The sequence below is a fragment of the Echinops telfairi genome, unplaced genomic scaffold (assembly GCF_000313985.2).
Source record: "Echinops telfairi isolate 266 unplaced genomic scaffold, ASM31398v2 ScPeMD7_6273;HRSCAF=7185, whole genome shotgun sequence".
NCBI lineage: Eukaryota > Metazoa > Chordata > Mammalia > Afrosoricida > Tenrecidae > Echinops > Echinops telfairi.
In genome coordinates, this window is record NW_022110173.1 from 2,850,800 (window position 1) to 2,871,928 (window position 21,129).

Genomic DNA, 21,129 nt, shown 5'->3' on the forward strand with positions numbered 1-21,129 from the left:
AGACTCCACTCAAGCTCACTGCCATCTAATCCGTTCTCACTCCTGCAGCCCTCTAGGACAGACGAGAAATGCCTCTGGGCTTTGGAGCCTGGCGCCATTGACAGGCGTAGAACGCCTCGTCTTTCCCCCTGTAATGGCTTTCCCAGGCTAACGTCGTGGTAACAGTCCAGGGCAGAACCCGCGATGCCGCCTGGGCTCCTTTCCCAGGCCAGGGTGAGGCAGAGACCTGAGCGATGGCACAGAGCCCTGGAGCCCTGAACTTGCCACGTTGTGGCTGTGTGCTGTCAGGTGGGCTTGGATGCAGCGACGCTACACAGCAGAGCAGGGCTGCCCTGCAGGGTTCCCACAGCTGAAATCTCGACAGGCGCAGCTCACCGAGCCTTTTCTCCCATGGAGCCGCTGCGTGGGTCGGAACCACCGGTCTTTGACTCGCAACCAGGCCCGTAACCACGGAGCCACCAGGGCTCTTCTGAAACCCAGCACATGGAGATCAAAAGGCCTTGAAGGAACACCAGAGGAAGCTGCCCCACTGTCTGTGCCAGCCACGGGGGTGTCTGTGTGTACACGTGTGTGTACACGTGTGGTGTCCGTGTGCGCACGCACCCAAGACAGGAGGACCTGCAGGTAGTCTCAAGATGAGGCCTCCCTCCCCCTCCCCAGTGCCAGTGCCTTGTTCTGAACTAGCCAACACGGAGAGTGAGGAAAAGGGTCTTCCGTTCCAGGATGCTGGAGACTTTGTTTTTCTGGTTCATTCCTTTTGGCCCGTGGCCCAGGACGTCTGACTACAATGATACCTGGTATTGGCCTGCATGTCAGAGCTAGAGCCCTGCAATCAAGGTGCTAAATAGATCTGAAGGCCAAACCTGGATTCCACAGGGTAAGTGGCCTAGGTATTGGCCAAGCATGTATTTAAAAAAAAATCATTTTATTGGGGCTCATACAACTATTATCACAAACCATTCATCCATCCATTGTGCCAAGCACATTTGTACATTTGTTACCATCATCATTTTCAACACATTTTCTTTCTACTTGAGCCCTTGGTATCAGCTCCTCATTTTCCTCCTCCCTCCTGCACCCTCCTCTTTCCCTCATGAACCCTTGATAATTTGTAAATTATTATTATTTTCTTGTCTTACACTGATTGATGTCTCCCTTTACCCACTTTTTTGTTGTCCATCTGCCTTGGAGGGGGTTATAGATAGATCATTCTGATCGGTTCCCTCTTCCTCACCCCCACTTCCCCTTCTCCCCCTGGTATCACTACTCTCATTTTTGGTCCTGAGGGGTTCATCTGTCCTGGATTCCCTGTGTTTTCAGCTCTTCTCTGTACCCATGTGCATGCTCTGGTCTAGCCGGATTTGTAAGGTAGAATTGGGGTCATGATAGTGGGGGGGGGGGCAGGGGCAGGGGGTGAGGAGGAAACATTAAAGAACTAGAGGAAATTTTATGCTTCATTGGTGCTATACTGCACCCTGACTGGCTTGTCTCCTCTCCAAAGTCTGTATTTTTTTTTAAAAAACCATCTTCTTCCCGTTGGTTTGCTGTTTTGGGTTAGTGGCTGCTGAGGCGGCTCTGACCCACAGTGACCCCACATGTGTCGAGCAGACAGACTCCTAAGCTTGTCAAGTCTGCGCCCTTTTGGTGGCAGATCACCAGGCCTGTCATCGGAGGCACCTTTGATTGGGGTTCAGTGGCCAGTCTTTCAGCTGGTAGTCAAAGACTTAGCTGTGAGCCACCCGGCGCTCCTGAAATTACGCCAGCACAGCTGGGGTTGCGTGTCTATGGGGCAGGGGAGAGAAAGGTCTAATCCATCAGTGGGAAGTAGGAACGCATGGGAGATCTCCTTGAGAGAACAAAGCAAAACCCCAAAGCCAGGCTGGCACATTGCTTGACCCTCAGGCCAGGAGGCCGGCTGGAAGGGTTACAGAGATTCCCACCATGCTGTAAGAAAGATTCCTTGGGCCTCAAGCGAGACCAGAGTGTGGTTTTCGAGAGGAACAAGCTTGTAAGTGCTGCACCCCTGGGCCGAGAGCGAGAGAGCGAGAGTGAGAGGGCTGGGAGGGACTGGCAGGTGAGAACCCAATAGCACTGTCTGCCGCCTGCCTGCAGGGAGAGAAGGCATGTGGGGGAAACCGAGCAGTTGGTAGCAAACAAATGTAGGGACGAGAGGTGTCCTAACAGATGAGAGGAGTGAGACGCTAGATGCCCTGTCCTGGTCCGGACACCAGCGCAGTGCTCTGCACACGGCGCAGGCTGGCTAGCTCTTGCGTGTGCGTGGACAAGGCACCGCGCTGAAAGATGGAAGAGGGCTCCTTGTGGTATAATGGGGGAGGGGGCGGGGGAGAAGGAGGGGGAGAGGGAGGGGAACAGGGAGGGGAACAGGGATTTAAAAGGTGGACGACTGTGCTCTTCAAAGGAGACTCTTGGGAACTCTTCAAGGTTGGGGGATGAGTTGAGACTCAGGGTCACGTGAGCCAGCGCCATGGTATAGAATCAGAGGCATGTGGGCATTGCAGGTGGTTAGTACCTACCTTATCAGCCTGTGGCTATTCAAGGAGTAAATCTTTGTATCCAATCCTGCTTCTAATCAATGTCCATTGCTAGTAGGAGTGAGGGCTTTCATGGGGGAGAGCTGGGTTCTCCCCAGCCGGTACACCTCATGCTCAGTCAGTGGTCACGAGGGTCTGGTCACCTCATTGAACAGGGGCGGGTGGAGAACTGGGCAGAGCATTGTCTCCCGAGAGGGCCATGGTCACACGTCAGATCCACACCTGGATCCATGGCCGTGGACAGCCAGCCGCTGTAAAGCATGAGCACCACCATGACACGCCATGGAGTGTCCAGCAGGGTCGTCATCACCCGTCCTCTACTGTCACAGCAACCACGAGTCAGGAGAGCCGTGCCAGCTTACAGCTACGCCACCTGGGGCAGTTCGTCAGCATCAACGAGTACATGTCAGGGGATGGGCAGAGGGTTCAGGAGGAGTCCCAACAACCCTGAGTTAGCAGGTAAGGAATCTGGTTAGTCATGGCATCCAAGAAGTCTGAAGGCCACATGAGGGTGCTGGGAACAGGGAGAGAGGGATGAAAGTCCTCCCCCTCCAACAATTTGTCTACGTCAGAGAGCATGTTGATATCGTTCATGGTGTGGAGTCCATTCCACAGGGTGGTCAAGGCCACAGGAACCCTGGGGCCATGGTGGTTATGTGCTGGGCTGTGATTGGAAAGGTCAGCAGTTTGGAACCCCCAGCTGCTCCTCGGGACAAAGATGAGGCTTTTCTACTCTCGTAAAGTTACGGTCTCAGACACCCACAAGGGCCAGTTCTAGCCTGTCCCACGGGATCGCTGTGGGTTCGAGGGCAGTGAGTTTGGTTTGGTCTAGGAGACCTGGCAGTGCTGGGGGTTGGCATTGGGCAACGAACTGCAAAGCCAGTAGTTCATGAAAGAAGAGCCAACCAGCTGCTCCGTGGCTGTCTGCTCACATGAAATCTTGCAGTTTGAAAAACCAGCCAGTATGAGTCAGATGGCATCGGCTCGATGGCTATAGTTTGGTTTCAGGTTTTAATCTGCATGGGGGCAAATCGCCAGGCTGTTCTCCCACGGAGCCAGTCAGTAGGCTTGAACTGCCAACTCCTTGGTTAGCAGCCAGAGCGTAACTGCTGCTCCACAGAGCTGCTGACAGATCCACAGCAGCCTCTCTCGGGTCTGTCTCTAAGCTATCGTGCACCATGTGCGTAGGAAGCTTTTCATTACAGCGTGAAACTAGTCCTGCTTTATGCTCTGGCCAGGTGGGCGTGGCCCCGAGCAAGCGAGCAGGGGCCTGGGTGGGATGGGCCTATGTGTGGGACAGGAAGGGACTTCAACTCCTCTAGCTTAGAGAAGGGGCAGCCGCCACTTGTGACCTGACATCACTGATGTTGCCCCGTCTACCTCAACAGGACCCTTCTCAGCCCAGAACATACCCAGTCAGTCAGATGTCACAGAAACTAGGTACGGAGCCCTGACCATCAGCCCATGGGTACACACTGCACCCCCATCCTAATGCTTTCTCCTTTGGCTCCTGGAGGCCTGTGTGTGTGTAAGAACCTGGGTCTCATTGTCGCAGACAGATGCCTGTGTTCTTTTAGCTGAGGCAGATGGGCAACCAGGGGGAGGCGGTGGGGGTGGCTGTGAGGGAGGAGGTGACATTTGTAAATATGTCAAGGGACAATGAAAATTCCATAGATGCGCTGGAACCTTTTAAGTGAGAAAATGAAGTGACTTTTTAAAAAATGCTGTGCACATCGGAAAAGTCAGTACCCCCAAGGGGGTTGATTCCCGATTCTCTGGGGTTACTGTGGATACAGACCAGCTTAGGGAAGACTGCACCTTCAACCGCTTCTCCTTGAACACGCTCCATCTGAGCTGCCAGCGATTTGCATAATAAATGGTAACTTTCCAAATGGCAGGCAGCCTAAGGAAAGAGGGATCGCTGGTGGCACAGTGATTAAGCATTTGGCCACTAACCCAATAGCTGGCGGTTCAAATCCAGCAGTTGCTCTGCAGAAGAAGGACATGGCATGGGCACTGGCTCTCTACTCAAGTCCTCCCTCAAGACAAGAACACTTTGTTCTAATAACCTGGTATTCTGTGATGCTCAACTTCCTGACACGATTGCTGAAGACAAAGCGGGTGCATAAGCTAACGTGGTGACCAAAGCTGATGGTGTCTGGCTATCAAAAGATGTAGCATCCAGGGTCTTAAAGGTTTGAAGATAAACAAGGGGCTACCTGGCAGGGAAGCATCAAAGCCCACCTGGAAGAAGCACACCAGCCTGTGTGATCACGAAGTGTCGACGGGATCAGGTTATCAGGCATCAGAAGACCCCAAACAAGCAATCTTATCCATGTGAATGAGGTGGGTTGGAGCGGAGACCCAAAGCCCATCTGTAGACAATTGGACATCCCCTCACAGAAGTGTCACAAGGAAGGGACAAGTGAGCCAGGGTGCAGTGCAGCACCTCTATGTTCTTTAATTACCCCCACACACACACACACATACACTATCATGTGCACTATCACTATCAGTGTACAGGAGCGTGTACTCTGGTACTGATAAGAGCTGCCAACACATGGAACCCGGGACAGACAAACCCCTCAGGAACAGTCATGGGAGCAGTGATACCTGAGGGCAGGGGGAAGGTGGGGGGAGAGGGAGAAAGGAGGAACCCACCTCAATGATCAATGAATAAACCCCCCACCCACCGAGGGGGACCAACAACAGAAATGTGGGTGAAGTTGAGACAGAGGATGGTGTAAGATATGAAAATAACAATAATTTATAAATGATCAAGAGTCATGAAGGGGGGAGGGGGAGGGAGGGGAAAAGAGGAGCTGATATCAAATGCTCAAGTAGAAAGAAAATATTTTGAAAATGATGGCAGCATATGTACAAATGTGCTTGATACAATTGACGTTTGGATTGTTATAAGAGCTGTAAGAGACCCCAATAAAATAATTTATTAATAAAAATGATTTAGATTTAAAAAATTATGTGCGGCCATCTAGCTCAGAAGCAACAAAGCCCACATGGAAGAAGCACACCAGCCTGTGCAACCACGAGGTGTCGAAGGGATCAGGTATAAGGCATCATCAGAACAAAAAATCTTACCATAGTGAATGATGGGGGGAGTGCAGAGTAGAGACCCAAAGCCCATTAATAGGCCACTGGAGATCCCCTTGCAGAGGGGTCTCGGGGAGGAGATGAGCCAGTCAGGGTGCGATGTAACAACGATGAGAAATACAACTTTCCTCTAGTTCCTAAATGTTTCCTCCCCGCTCCCACTACCATGACTCGAATTTGACCTTGCAAGTCTGGCTAGACCAGAGGAGGTACACTGGTACAGATAGGAACTGAAAATACAGGGAATCCAGGACGGATGAGCCCTACAGGACCAGTGGTGTGAGTGGCGATACAGGGAGGGTAAAGGGAGAGTGGGTAGGAAAGAGGGAACCATTACAAGGATCTATATGTGACCTCCTCCCTGGGGGACAGACAACCGAAAAGTGGGTGAAGGGAGACGTCGTCGGACAGGGCAAGATATGACAAAATACCAATTTATAAACTATCAAGGGCTCATGAGGGAGGGGAAAAATGAGGACCTAATGTCAGGGGTTTAAGTGGAGAGAAAATGTTTTGAGAATGATGTACAATTGATGTGTGTATGGATTGTGATAACAGTTGTATGAGCCCCTAATAAAATGTTTAAAAAAAAAAAATGATGTGGCAGTTTGCCTCCATCTGAAGACTTACAGTCTGGAAGCCCTGTGGGGCAGCTCTCTTCTGCTCTATAGCACTGCTGTGAGTCAGAGTCCCTTGGGTGGCACCGAGTTTGGCTTTGGTCTTCCAAGGAACAAAGAACGGCTGTGAAAGACTCAGGCCCGCCCGTTCCCTAGCTCAGTGGTCTCTGAAGAACCAGGCGTGGTGGAGCTCCTCACAGATGTTCCTGCAGCACCTTTGAGTGAGCGCTTCAATCAAGACCTCCAAGCTGCAGCAAGAACTCAAACCCCACGTGCTAATTCCGTTCAGTCCAAGTCCGTTGTCACCACTCAAAACATCTAGGACTTGGGATGGAGCCTCCCTAGGACCAGACTTGGGCGCTCCCTCTAGAACCTTACCCCTTGGTGCAACGGCACCTTCACTTCCATAGACAGAGAACTCAGACCTTACCCCTTTGTCCAACGGCACCTTCACTTCCATAGACAGAGAACCAGTTTCCCCATTGATCATGGCTGTTCTTAGCTGCAAGGGGAGAGACGAGGGCATGAGTTCCTTGCCTTACTCTGGAAGGTAGAGTGTATTAAGCTTTCCTGACCAGACTAAATTTTTCCCCTTATACCTTTTCTCTGCATAGAATACAGGGAGATAAAATAGAGCGGATCCTTAGGTTCAATTTACCTTATCCTTCTGGGCATTCACCACATTAGTCTTTCAAAATGGACGGATGCATAAGTATGCCTAGGATCATATTACTGAAATCATGGATTCCTTCAGGGTGTGCTACTGAGGCCAAAAGTCAGGCAAAACCACGACCAGAACTCAACCTCTGTAGCTTATCCACCCAATCTCATTTCTCATTCATCCTCAGGAAGCCTTGTGGCTCCGGGAGGTATTGGTATATATATATTGGTATTGGTATATATTGGTGTATATATATATATATATATATATATTTTTTTCCCCCCTGTTGTTTGAAGAATTTGCCCATTATAGGACATGCGGCCGACTTGGGGCTTGGGACAGCTCTGGGATGGAGCTGGCCTGTCTTAGAGAAGTCAGGAGTGACCTCAGAGCTTCGTGCCATGAGGCTGGCCGGTTCTGTTGGAGACAGAGCTCAAGCAGCTCCCCTCGGCCTGCTGCTCTTCCCCACTCACGCGTTGGGCGTGGCCCTCCCATTCCACTTCAGAGAGGTCCACGCTGTTGTAGTTGGGCTTGGCCTTCAGCTTCTTCCCCTCTCTATACTGGAGAGAGCAGGTCAGGGGGAAAAACACGAGGTTAGCACAAGGCCCTCCTCCCCTCGCATCTCTCTCTTTCTTTTTAATCGTTTTATTCGGGGCTCATACAACTCTTATCACAATCCATTCATACATCAATTGTGTAAAGCACATTTATATATTCGTTGCCCTCATCATTCTCAAAACATTTGCTTTCTCTCTTTTGAAAAAACAATTTAGAATGGCAAATTAGGCAGGGGTTCAATGTCAGATCGCCAATTTGTATGAGACAGTTTAAACTACTAACCAACCCCCTGATGGTTTCACCTGTTCCTTGATTTTACTTCTCCCTCTTGTGGACTGTTAGCTCCCATGTCACCCAAGTCAACCACCATCAACAGTCCGGTCCTTTACTTTGCTGTCCCTCCCTTGCCTTCCCCTACTTGGAAATCTCCAAAGTCTGTTCCCTTTGGTGAGAAAGTCTTTAAAATAGATACCTTCGGATACACTCAATCGAAGAATCTCAGTGATTCCGTAAGGCCTCTGGGCCCACCTTTCACCCAGGGTCTCAGGGTCTCTGAGTGAGTATTTCCCACGATGGGAACCTCCCCAGTATGTGAGTCAGCTTGTCACAGTTTGGGACAGCTCGAATTGCTAGGAAGTTTTTCCCCATACAGAACTGAAGTCTGTCTCCCACTGCTCCTAGTTCTTACCCCTGGGGCTACATACGGGCATCTTCCACCTGACAACCCAGAGATTGCCAACATACTTGCACTCCTGTCCAAATATTTGGATACGCTCCACTTTGTCGGTGTCACTCCTAAAATGGGGTTCCCAGGACAACAATTAATATTCCAGGTGGAGTATGACCAGTGTGCTATGGGGTGTGACCTTTCTGGACCAAAATATCATACCGCGATGGATGCCGCCTATGAGACTGCTTAACCTCCTAGAGAGGCACGCCAACACGCCACCCTCGGCATTCACCTGCAACTTTCATGCAGTTAAATTCCTTGGTCTTTCTCACACGATACTCTTAAATTACATCTCCACAGTCTTATGCTTGAGTACTGAATGGTTTGGCAGAGCACTCTATATATCATCCTCAATATATTTTATCTCATTAGTTTCAGCTTATTGTTTTGGAGGCGTATGTTCTGAATACTAATTTGCTCTCAATGCATTCACCATACCTTTCAGACATTGTACCATCTGCTTTCTGTATTTCCATCTCAAATGGGGCAGAGCCAAGGACAGATGTCTAATGAAGACCTCCCTCTTGTGTGACATAGAGCCATTGGACAACACTCTTGAGTGTTATTACCTTCTGGTCCTGACTTCTTGGTTTTCCTATCTATCTATCTATCTATCTATCTATCTATCTATCTATCTATCTATCTATCTGTCTATCTGACTTCTATCTGTCTGTCATCTCCATCTCTCTGTCTCTCTCTTGGATGTCAAGCTAGGTATCATCAAATGATATGCTCTTAGGTTGAGTTATCATTTCAAAAGAGGAAGGAAGGTGACTTAGCACAGGTAAGTTAACAATTAGCCAGAGGCTCTACTTGTAGCAGAATGAACCCCCAGGCTTCTGTTCCAATGGCTGAAATCCCACACCATGTGCTTCTGGCCTGTTTTATTCAGGAACGTGTCCTCCTTCACTCTCACCTGTCCAGGTGACCTGTGGTTCACGTGCCATATAGGATGCATGTTCATTCATTTTCACCTCATGCATGCCTGGATGGTGCCTCTATTCTTGGGCTTATTGGCAGCCATACTCACGACAGACAGCACTGCCCTAATATCTTTCACATCGGATCCATCTATGTTGAATAAGGTGCAATATTCCAGTGCCATTTCCTAAATCTGGACACTATCTTAAAGACCATCTTTAGCTCCTATTAAAATCATAATTCTGCTTTATTAATTATGTATACTCGGGCATTGCCATAGAAAGATTTCAAGTCCAAAGTGTCACTCTTAATCTTCTTTAAATTTATCAGTTTACTACTAGGTATCTTTCTATTGTTTTCTTTCTTCTTTTTCTTTTTTTAAAGAAAACAACCGGCCCACAACTGCTATTCCTCCTTAATTCCCATCATACACTGATGGGCATCTCATTAAATTGGCATTGTCGTTATCTTTTGTTAGAGAGTTGCATTCCGTGCTGTAGTATTCACGATTTCACTTACGTGAACCTTATTTCCTTACTTATACCCTAAGTCTCATCCCTATTTATAGCATTCCTCACAGCATGAGAAGGGAGGGGTGCAGTATGGGTTTATCGATTGAAGCCTTATGGTCATCTAGATGATTAGAGAGAAGGTGACAGGTAGGCTTCTGGTCAATATCTCTTAATTTTATAATTGAGCTCCAGGATCAACATATTTATTATTTCCCTAGTGAGTCATTGTGCTGGCACTGCTGCCTCCCACAGAGCCTGCTAGTCCAGGAGAGTCACACCTCATGTGATGTCAGGCCTAAAATTAAGGACCTGTATCATGTGCTGCCTTGACATCTGGGGCACACTGGAAGGCTCTTTGAGTGGTCTGACCTAAAGCTCTCTTCTGCCCCCATAGAATAAGTCCCCTCGTCAAACAACCCTCCTGTCATGGGACCAGGTACTGTTCCTGTTTATCTCTGAGTCCCGGGTTTCAATTCCCTGCCACCCCCGAAATGACTCAGACAAGCCAACTGCATCCTCCTCTGGGAGCCACGGGCAGCCTCTCTTCCTCATACTCCAAAGCCTACATCCCACAGCCCATATTTGTGCAATTTGTTTACAAGTACAACCCCCGCAAGGCCCTGCATGGTGTGCACTGTCCTCCCCCACTCCCCCACCCGGGCTGTGCGTATAGGAGACAATCAGAGGATAATACCACATAGACAATCGGAGAAGAAGACCACACAGGCTATGACTAACAAAACACTATTGCTTCCATGAGCCCAGCGTTGGGAATTATCAAAGGGGTGAATTCGTCAAACTCCTTGTCACTGAGTTGAAGCCGACTCGTAAGAGCCCACCCTAAGAGCCGGAGGAGCACAGCCCCAGGTCACTTTGAGTCTAGGGGGCGGTTGTTGGGTGCCAGCAGGCTGGTTCTGATGACGGGATGAAGTGCTGCCTGGCCCTGCGCCATCTCTTGATCCGTGTGTGAGCCCATTGTCGCAGCCACCGTGTCAGTCCAGCTCCTTCAGGGCCTTTCTTTTATTATTTTAAATGTCCTCTCGGGCCTTTAAGAGCCAGCCCTGTGCTTAGTACCGCCCTCCTACACTGAGGGGAGATGCTGTCTGTCCTGTCTCAGGCCCCCCGGCCACAGCTGAGCACAGGGGAGCAGGGACACTCGGCCCAGGACGAGATGGGCCTTTCTTTTTGTCACTGACCCTCCACTTTCCCAAGCACGACGTCCGTCTCCAGGGACTGGTCTCTGATGACATGTCCAAAGTTTGTAAGCCGAAGTCTCTCCATCCTTGCCTCTAAGGCAGCGGTTCTCAACCTGGGGGTCGCAACCCTTTGGGGGCGTCAAACGACCCTTACACAGGGGTTGCCTGATTCATAACAGTAGCAAAATGACAGTGATGACGTAGCAATGAAAATAATGTTATGGTTGGGAGGGCGGGGTCACCACAACACAGGAACTGTATGGAAGGGTGCGGCATGAGGAAGCTTGGGAACCACTGCTCTAAGGGGTACTCTGGCCATATCTCTTGATGGAAATAGACTGCCACACTTCTCTTCCAGCGGGCAGCTGATCGGTTCCAACCACTAGCCTTGAAGGCAGTATTTATATAAGGCTACGCAACATTGCCTTCTGAGCCACTGTTTGCTCAGTTGAGCCCAGGTGAAAATCGACCCAGCCTCCGTGTAAGATGGAGGAAGCTGAGACAGGGCAGGGACACATGAGGAGACACGCTGCAGGCAGCCTGCCAGTCCTGTTGTTAACTCAACATGAGCCACCCCCTTGGGTGGGCTGGGGGAGCTATGCTTACGTGGCTGTCAGACCCCAGAGGGAGTGTGGTGCTCCCTACTGAGGTAGTGATGGGAGTGCTCGCGCAGCGTCCCATGGGGCAGAACTGCATGCTTCATTGCATGTTCTCTTGGCTGTTCATCAGTCATTTCCTGGTGTTTTGCCTTGTCTCTTCTGCTAGATTATAAATGATTTGAGAACAGGAACCACAACTCAAATACTTAAAAAAATTCTCATACTACCCATAGTAAAGGGTTGGATTCCTAAATGGGGTCTGTGTGTGTGTGTGTGTGTGTGTGGCTACTTTAATGAATTGTCCCCATGTCCTGTATGAGGGGGCTTCAAAAATGTCATGGAAGAATTAAATGGAAAGAAAGCGGTCCCCTTGCCCCCAGCCTTCTAATGAATTTTCACAATTTCTTTGAAGCCCCTCATATAGATAGGACCCCAAGGAAAACTAGAGCGGTCAATACCTACCGAGGGTCGCAGGTCAGGGTGTGAGAGGATGTAGCCGTTGTTAGTGTTCAGAAAGGCGTATCCGTGCACCCCCAGCTGCCGGGGAGAAGGAGGGAGGTTCATTAGAGCTGGTGTTTGTGTCGGCTCATTGAGGGCACGGGGTTTGGGGCCACAGGCTTACAGGTTAAAGATGGCCGCTCCCAACGGAGACCTTTCCAAGTAGCAATATCACTTAGGCAGTGGCAGGCTTCTACCCTTGTATATTTGAGTTTTACAAAAAATGTACTGCAGGAAAATATAGATAATATGAACGTGAGTCGTGCTAGCCAATTTCAAGCGCACCACAGGGTTAGCATTATTTGGATCCCCAGTGTTTTATGCTCACCACCACGGCCGGCCTATGAAGCGTAGTCCCCTTCAGCAAGAACGCCCCATTTCCTCTCTCCAGCTCCAGCCCAACCCACACCACCGCCCAGGGTCAATTCCAGCTCACAGCGCCCCTATCGGACAGAGTACAGCTGCCCCACAGGGTTTCTAAGGCTGCAGATCCTATGGAAACACGGTCACCTCTTTCCCTCATGAGTCTCGGGTGGGTTCACGCCACTAGCCTTTCAGTTGTCAGTCAAGCACTTAACCAGGGCACCACTAGGGACCCTTTCCCCATTTCCGCCTCTTCGAGTCTGACTAATCTTGATTCTTTACTTTAGCGTCTTGCTTATTTCACAGAGCACAGTGTGGTAAGGTTCGTCTGTGTCATAACGGGAAGTCAGGTGGTGTAGTGGGTTACACACAGAGCTGCTTACCACAAGGCTGGTGGTTCAAAACCGCTCGTGGCAGAACAGAGAGGCTCTCTACTCCTGTGAAGAGTTCATCTCTGACGCCCACAGGGCAGTTCTGCTCGGTCCTGTAGGGTCACTGTGAGTCGGAATCCACCTGATGGCCCCGGCCTTTGGAGTTTTGATGTCATGGCATTGATCATAACTTCATTTCCCTTCACGGTCAAACAATACTCCACTGTAAGTGCATGTGAGTATTCAGGTGTGCGTGTACCGTATTTTGTTTACCCCGTCAACTGTTGATGGGTACTCGGGCTGTTTCTAGTCTTTGGACACTGTGCGTCACGTTGTTATGACCCCTGATAGGCAACTAGCTACTGAAGTTCCTGCTTGCGGTTCTTTGGGGTGTACGCCTAGAAGTGGACTTGCTGGGTCTCGGATAGTTTTATGCTTGCTGGCTTCACGAATCTGCCCTTTGCTTTTGAAATCCTTTCCAAATTTGATGGTTTGCCGTGGCAATGGTAGTGTGTGCCACCACCAAACGCCGTTCCCATCACGTGGTCCAGGAATCTGGATGCCACAACCTCACTGACTCCCACAGCAGTCCTGTGCAGCATGGAGGAGCAGCTTGGGAAACTGAGGCACGGCCCAGGGAGAGCATTTATTGAAAGCCACAAAGCAAGCCATCGTGAGCTCTGCTAAGAGACCCAGGAGTCCAGACCACTGGCCCGTGTCTGACATGTGGACTTCCCGGACTTGGCTGCCACGGCTTGGGGAAGGGTCCTGGCCCAGGCTCACCTTGTGCTGAGGAGCCAGCTTCATCAGCTCTTGCAGGGCCACATCAGAGCCCACCGCACCCAGGAGGATGCCGTGGGATCGCTGGAAGGCAAGACACCGGGGTCAGAGGACAGAGTCACGGCTTCCCCGTGAACAGGGTCAGACAGGCCCCGAGGTCTTCCCAGAGCTCAGAAATGGAAGCTACCTTGACCTCATGCAGGTATTCCTCTGCCCTTAGCCTCCTGGCTAATTCCCTGAGTCAAAACCTTGACCTCATCAGAGAGGCCCCAGGCACAAGCTCAGCTTCTTGGACGATTAATATTTAAGTGATAATAGCTAAATGAAAGACAAAGATGAATAAAATATTAATCTTCACAGCAGGAGCTGACGCACTGAGGTCCTAGAGATGGGGATCCACAGGTGCGCTGAACCACACGAAGCCTAAGTGGAAACATTTTCTGACCAGATGGGGGTTGGGGGATTCTAGAAATTCTTTCCCCAGAGGCCCTGACAAGCTAATGGAAGTGTGGCCAAACTGGCAAGCTAAGTGTGGCAGTGGCTCCAGGTGCATAGCCTTGGCCTGGCACCAAGTAGGCTGCCGTTGGACCCGTGGGTGGGGAAGAGCTGGGGAAATGTATGGATCCCCCGACTCCCAACTAAGAGATGCTGGTGTAGCTGATCTGGATCAGGGCCCGGGACGATGCACCTAGAACCCTCTCCCAAGGTGGTGCTGCTGATGCCCAGCCTAGTCAGGAACCATGGGTCTAAAGACGGCAGCCACTGGCTCCACATTCTCATCCCAGCAGCCACGTCTCAGGTAGCGGCCACCCACCGTTCTGTTCTTTTTGCTGAAGACCGGCATGGCGACGGTGGTCAGCAGGGTCAAGCTCTGGGCCTGCGAAGTGAAGAGCTGTCCAAGAGGAAAGAGCAAAAGACAAGAATCAGGCCCGAAGGCTCGCTCTGTTCAAGGGCACACAGCGCGGAGGGGCCATGGTCACTCACCGCCATCAACTTCATGCTACCACCCGCCAGTGGGAAGGAAGAAATCCCAAATGAGGTGGGTTTCCCAGCGCCTCAACAGACTTGCTGAGCTCTCGTATCTCTGCCGCCCAGAGCTATGAACCCATAGAACAGGCCCAACACCCCCACCCACCCACCCACACAGGGACAAAGAAGTTTAGCGTCTGAGAAATCTCTCATGTGGACCAAAGGTTGGTATGAGAGGGGCCACTCAGGGTGGGCAGACAAAGATCCAGAACCAACCACAGTGTTTGTAGTGGCCGCTTTGGGGTTATCCCTGACCCTCGCAGGACAGACCCTAGTCTCTTCTCCACTCACTCGGTCATTCCCAGCGCCCAAGGGTGCTTGCCTGCTGACTGCCATTTCCTTCCTTTACCTTCGAAAGGGCTCTATCCGCACGCCTGGCTCTAAAACGGAGTCAGACTTCTGAAAAGAGTTAGACACCTACACATCTGTAAGCACCTCACCCTCGTTCTGATACCCCCCAGGAGGCCGCTGGGCCCTGGGGATCTGCAGCAGACCTGAGCAGCACACCAAGAACTGGGTGATCATGGTGTCCCTACTCTCGGCTTCCTCTCACGTCCCATTTCAGTTTGGAAGCTCTGACAGTGAGCGGCAATTTGGCCTTAGCTCGGCCCCATCCACAAGGATGAGGCGATGCTGCCACACCTCCACAAGCCGGGAATCGAGGAAGCCAGCGATGCTTCCCCCCTGCGTCTCAGGGAACCCCAGCTTTTCCCTCTCTCCTGCCCTCGTCCTCAGGAGTCCGCTTTCACTCCACGGGCGTGCAGTGAGGCTTGCAGCTGTCCCTACACACTGGTCTCTGGCCATGCACCCAGGGTTCAGTGGCTAACACCCTCGCCTCAGAAGTTCTCGAAGGTGGACCCAGCAGACGTGCTGATGACCCTGGACTGCAGAGATGCCCGCGGAAGGGAGAAGGAGAAGCCAAGGGGAGAGAGAGATGTAGGCACTAGGGGTTCTCCTTAAATAGGCGGCAACTGTCATGTTTAGAAGAGAAGAGACGACTTTGCTCTGCTGTGTGGACGTGAGGGAGACAGGCACTTGGAGGGGCACGATGGTTGTGAGATGTCAAAGGATAACAATGCATAACCCCTCGGAAGTCATGCTTAGAGTATGATAGGGAAGTGAGGGCACGTCTCCTCTGCTCTCCTTCCCCACTCTGCCAGCCTAACACACCCAAACAGCCCAGGGGCCCCTTAGCCAGGGCCTATGTTCCCCTCACTGGAGTTCAGGGTTCTGGGAATTGTTAAGTGCAGATCCAGCCTTCGATGCACCGACTCCCTTAGCATGAACACCAACACTCAGACGGGTGGGGCCGTACAAGCGGGGCTCCCTGCAGACATGGTCCCTGCCGCAGGCCGTGCCAGCCGATGTAGGGCGTGAATGGATGGATGGGAATGAAAAGCATGAGACAATGTGCAAAGGAAGGAGGAGAACAAGGAATCTCCCTCTGTCTCATTCACTCTTCACTGTTTCTTTTGAGTTCTCAGTCCGTGGGACCTGCCCTGCGAACACCTGGACGATGAGAGGATAAACCTGCCCGGCGGTTCAGGAAGTTTTTCCCTGCTGAGCCCCCGTGAAAGTTGGACGAGCTCTCCATAGACTGTCCCGATGGGCTGAGCTCCTTGAAAGGCGATCAATGAGCTTTTAGTTCCCAAATTGGCAGGCTGGTTCATATTTATTATTAATGGGGTATTAATTAAGCACACTACTGCTTTATAAGGTAGAGGTACGCAAGTAAGTCATCAGAGCTAAGTAATGAATAGGGAGAGGTAAGTCACAAGAGAAGCTGAAAGTTTATATTTCCAGTCTTTCGTGAAAGTAAGAGTCAATATGACCCATAAGATAGAAGTTTCCTTTACAGGGTGAGGCATGGCCCCCTCCCCCCCTCCTTCCACCATCTTGTGACTTACAATGTGGCGTCTATTAACTAGAGTTCCACCAGCCACCCCAGACCCGGAGGACCAGGGCTACGTCTGGGATGACAGAGGTGACAACAGGAAGGAGCCCGAGGCAATGATGACCAGAGGCCTCCTCATCAGCTCAGGGCCACCCTCTTCTGGGCCTTTGATATGTGAGGGAGAAACAGGGGCACTTCTGCCCTATTTAAGCCAGTATTTTTAGGTCTCTTTACATCCCAGGCTGAAACATTATCCTTGAAGCAGGTATGTGATTTGAGAGGTGCCAGGAAGGTCCCTCTTCCCCGCAAAGAGCTCATCTGAAACCCTGCCTTTGATGGCTGATTTATTCGTGGAAATCACTGCTGCCCAGAGGCACTTCCTTTAAGCATGCAGCGATCCAGGAAAGGAGAGCACATGATCACGTGGTGTGGGGGACTGTGAGCGATGGGTCAGCTTCTTCCCTTCACAGCCCGCAGGAGGGAAGGACACCGAGGGAGGGGAGTCCCAGTGAGGGAAGGCAGGGGAAAAAGAGCCCAGGGGCTCTGCCTGTGGGCACAGACCTGGGCAGGTTTGCTGGAAGAATTTATGGCATCTGGAGCAGCATCAGAGCATAAACCTGCCACTAGATTGAGGAAGGAGAAGAAAATGCCCCAAAGTTCAATGCTCATTTCCCACCTTCGCAGTTCTGCCCAAGGGCATGTGTTGGGCTCACCCCTATCCAACGCAGGAAGCCGCACTTACGTCCTAGAGTCCCTAACCTAGAACCCCGGTCAGGGTCCCACCTTGCTGTTCAGGTAAGCTTCTGTCCAGATGATGTCATGGTCATGGTTGATGACCATGGGACGGCTGAGCACATGCAGGTACTCCATCACGTTCTCCTGGGCGTCTGCCAGCGTGGAGATCTGTGTGTAGTAGCCTGGTGGGAAGGAAGAGTGAGTGATGTGGGATCATCCTGCAGATCCACAGTGGAGCCTCACTGGGCATTGCCCTGGGCCACAGGGTACTGCATACCCTACGGCTGTGCCCTTCCCTAGGGTGCTACAATGGCCTCTGGGCTGAAGGGGAATCCAAAAGCCTAGGCCTCACCTCACTTCGGGAGACCCCTGAGGGGTCTCCCAGCTCGAGCTCCTCCAGGGGGCAGCAGTGGCCTCAGCTGCAATCACATAGTGGGCTGGCTGCTCCCACCCCCACCCTGGCCATCCTCACTTCCTTATCGGTGTTGCTCCCAAGAGCATTTCCCAGCAAACATCCTGCATGCCACTCCTGGCGATCGTTCAGGCTGCCTGGTCTAAGAGGGTTTGATACCTCACTCAGACTCCATGTCTTTCTGATCATCGTCTTTCCTCAGATTACGAGGGGGGCGGGCGCTGTAGCATCTTCACTATACCCCTAGTGACAGCTAAAGAGCCCACGGCTTTCAGATGAAATGATTCGGTTCGTGGCACCACTCCGGTCTTGCTGCTGACCACCTCCCACCCTGCATCCATCCCACCAAAAATACCCCAAACCCAACTCAGTGCATTGAATCCACGCGGACTCAGAGCGACCCTATAGGACAGCGCAGAACCGACCATGCGCTTCCTGCACCTGCTTATGCGAGTACCTGTTTATGCGAGTAGAAAGCCCCAACTTTCTCCCCAGAGAGGCTGGTGGTTTCCAACTACAGATCCTTGGGATCGCAGCTCAGCACCTGACCACTATACCACCACTCAGGGACTCTGGGGCATCTTTCTGTTCCCAACATCCTGTCGTGCCAGGTTCTTGGTACAAGCTCGTCCTGCTGTCTGGAGCACCATCCTTGCTCCCGGGCTCGGGCTGACTTGTATTAGTTCTTCATGTTTCAGCTTAGCCAACCCTTCCTTCTGTTAGCCTGCCCAACTGGGAGCAGTGCCCCCTGTGGCACGCCCAGCACCCTGCACTGCCTGTGCCCCTCTAGAATGGACAGATTCTTGTTTGTCTCCTTTGCTGGGCTGGAGAAAGAGCAGGACTGAGCCCGTTCTGACCACTCTCGAGTCTCCGGGGCCTAGAAACAGTACCAGGTTCACAGCCACTGCTGATAGATTTTTGTTAAACCAACAGGGTACAAGCTGGTACCACGAGGCCCAGGTCCTGGGTCCTGGTCAGAGATAAGGTGAGGGCTGTTTGCACACAAAGCATTGTTGTCAAGGCAGCGCTGGCCCCTGGCTTGTGTTTGGGGACAGGCCCAGAGAAGATGGTTGTGGTTTAAAGCAAGAAGACTAAAGAGTGGACATCGGGGAGCTTACATGGAAAATAGTCATCTCACACCGATCTGGTTTCTAGAATATGGTTTGATGTTGGGATCTGTTTTGGAAGAGAGAGTTCTCTCTTCTGCAAACCCAGGAGCAATGATGCCTAAGTTCTCTTTCAGTGACTTTCTGACTGAGGACGAGGCCCCGCAGGAGGAATTAAGCATCGACTCAAGGCTCCGGGGAATGACGGGCTGTTTGTCTCGCTTTTTCCAGGTAAGAGGCCCTACCTGTGTGCAGGTGTAGGCTGCAGTGCACCCAGCCGACACACCTCGTACCTTTGTTGTTGCATGCGATCCACTTCATCCGGTCAGCAAAAGACACTTCTCTCCCAATGAGGTAAGTGAACACTCGGACCTAATCCACAGGACACACGAGGACTCAGCAGCCACCCTCTACCAAAGGGCGGCCCTTCCTAGCCAGAATGACGCCGACTTGGCGGAGTCTGGCCTGGGGGTCAAGTACTTGGCAGACTTTGTATTCCCCGAGTCTCACTCTGGGCACACATGGTTACATGCTCAGCTGTGAATGGAAAAGTTGGCTGTTCTAATCCACCCAGTGACTCCAGGTGGGAGTGGGCATGGGGAGACAAAGCCTGGTGGTCTGTTCCCGTGAAGATGGTAGTGAAGAACGTGCCCTTCTATGCCGTCGCATGGAATCACATGGAATTCAAAACAGACTCCATGCCACCTCACGACAGAATCATCCGCTCCCGTGATTGGAAAAGAGGCTGAGGTCTGCACAGCAAAATCACTTGCCCAAGATCAAGGTGAGCCTGGGACAGGTAGAAGGTGGAGATTCACAGCCCAGCAACCTTTCTGTCTCAAAACCATGGTCTGGCTCCTCACCCTGACCTCCCGCACCTACCTCCCTGTTGGGTCCTCGGTGGCTAAAACCCCTCGCGATCGAGCTGTTCCAACTCAGGACAACCCACGCACGTCAGGGTGGAAGTGGGGTCCACAGCGTTATCGATGGCTGCCTTTTCTGAAGTAGGTCATTTGCCCTTCATGCAGGACCCCCTGGATGGACTCGAACCCCCCAACTTGTTAGTGTGTAGCCTTGCTTATTAACCTTTCGCACCAGCCAGGGCTGGTTTCTCTCTGCCTAAGGTTGCCATAATTTTGGACCACCAAAATGAGACCCAGCTCCTGCAAAGAGTTTTGCTGCTGTTAAGTGTCATCGCTGGGTGGGTTCCCACCCGTGGAGACCCTATGCACAGCAGAACTCGGTGCTGCCTGGGCCTGGGCCACCCTCACAATCATTCCTCTGTTTGCCATCACGGTATGGAGCTAGCTTATCATAAAGATCGTAGCCTCTCGCCGCCATCCAGTCCATGCTGCAGACTCGTGACAACCGTATCGGACCACGGTAGAACGGCCCCAGTGGGTTCCTGAGATTGGACCTCTTGAAGGGAGTAGAGAGCCTCGTCTTTCTCCCGAGGAGCCTCTGGGGGTTTCCAACTACGGACCACATGGCTAGCAGCACAAAGCCGCATGGGCACTCCTCTGGGGCAGTTCTACTCTGTCATACAGGGTTGCTGTGAGTTGAATCCGCTTGATGACACACAACAGTGGGAAAGTATGTTTGAACTGAGTGTAGCCCTGGCTTTTCTGGGATTCCCCCCAGTTATTGTATCTGTGGTCGTGGGAGAACGCTGCCCTTGTCCCCTTCTATTTCCCTTTGACGCCCCTATCGGGAGGGTAACCTTTCGGTCTGGCCAGTTAAACTTCTCAAACACTGGCTCGTAGTCCTCCACAGCTCCGTCCGTGATCAACATGATGGCCTGGTTACATAGGCTTCCTTGCCTGGCTTCCTGGAACTGTGAGGGGGAGGGGAGGACGGGCACTGTGACTTCTGGCCGGAAACTGCCCCCCCTCCACCTCCACCTCTTCTCCCTCGAGGCTTCTTCGGGGGGCGTGTACCTGCTGGAGGATCCGGAAGGCTTCGCTCAGGGCTTGGTTCACGATTCCCACACCTTTGACCATCAGCTCCTCCACCAGCTGTTTGAAATGCTGCCAGGGTAAGACGTCGGAAGAGGGTCAGGGGCATTGGTGAGCTAGGGAGCCTGCACCATTGGTCTGGATCAGGAGGCGGTTTAGAATGCTGTTCTGAAGAACTCAACTGCACCTCCCACCTCTTCATGATCCAACTAATTTCGTGGACTGAGCCACTTCAGTAGCTGTTTCTCAGATGGCCCCAAAGGTAAACTGAATGCGAGAGAACGGCTCAATGCAATAGTTCTCAACTTTCCTAAGGCTGCGACCCTTTCAGATAGTTCCTCATGTTGTGGTGACCCCAACCATACAATTATTCTCGTTGCTACTTCATAACTGTCATTTTGCTACTGTTATGAATCAGGTGGCCCCTGTGAAAGGGTCGTTAGACCCCCAAAGGGATAGTGACCCACAGATTCAGAACCTCTGGGAGTACTAACAGAGAGTGTCATTGGGAGTACTAACAGAGAGTGTC

At 51.6% G+C, this 21,129-nt stretch overlaps 1 protein-coding gene and 1 non-coding gene across 2 annotated transcripts in view; both read right to left on the reverse strand.

The window, feature by feature from the left end:
- Positions 1-21,129, reverse strand: part of CACNA2D4 (calcium voltage-gated channel auxiliary subunit alpha2delta 4) — a 126,368-nt gene that overhangs the window by 83,902 nt on the left and 21,337 nt on the right. The window contains exons 10-18 of the mRNA XM_004710470.3: positions 20,583-20,672; positions 20,366-20,479; positions 18,939-19,017; positions 17,176-17,309; positions 14,284-14,361; positions 13,473-13,553; positions 11,920-11,994; positions 7,415-7,501; positions 6,711-6,782 (exon numbers count right to left, since the gene is read on the reverse strand). Of these exons, the coding sequence (XP_004710527.2) occupies positions 6,711-6,782; positions 7,415-7,501; positions 11,920-11,994; positions 13,473-13,553; positions 14,284-14,361; positions 17,176-17,309; positions 18,939-19,017; positions 20,366-20,479; positions 20,583-20,672 (810 nt within the window). The remainder of the gene's footprint in view (positions 1-6,710; positions 6,783-7,414; positions 7,502-11,919; positions 11,995-13,472; positions 13,554-14,283; positions 14,362-17,175; positions 17,310-18,938; positions 19,018-20,365; positions 20,480-20,582; positions 20,673-21,129) is intronic.
- On the reverse strand, positions 10,694-10,832 carry LOC115871592. Its single transcript, XR_004047371.1, has one exon. It is a non-coding gene; the product is annotated as a small Cajal body-specific RNA 11 (non-coding RNA).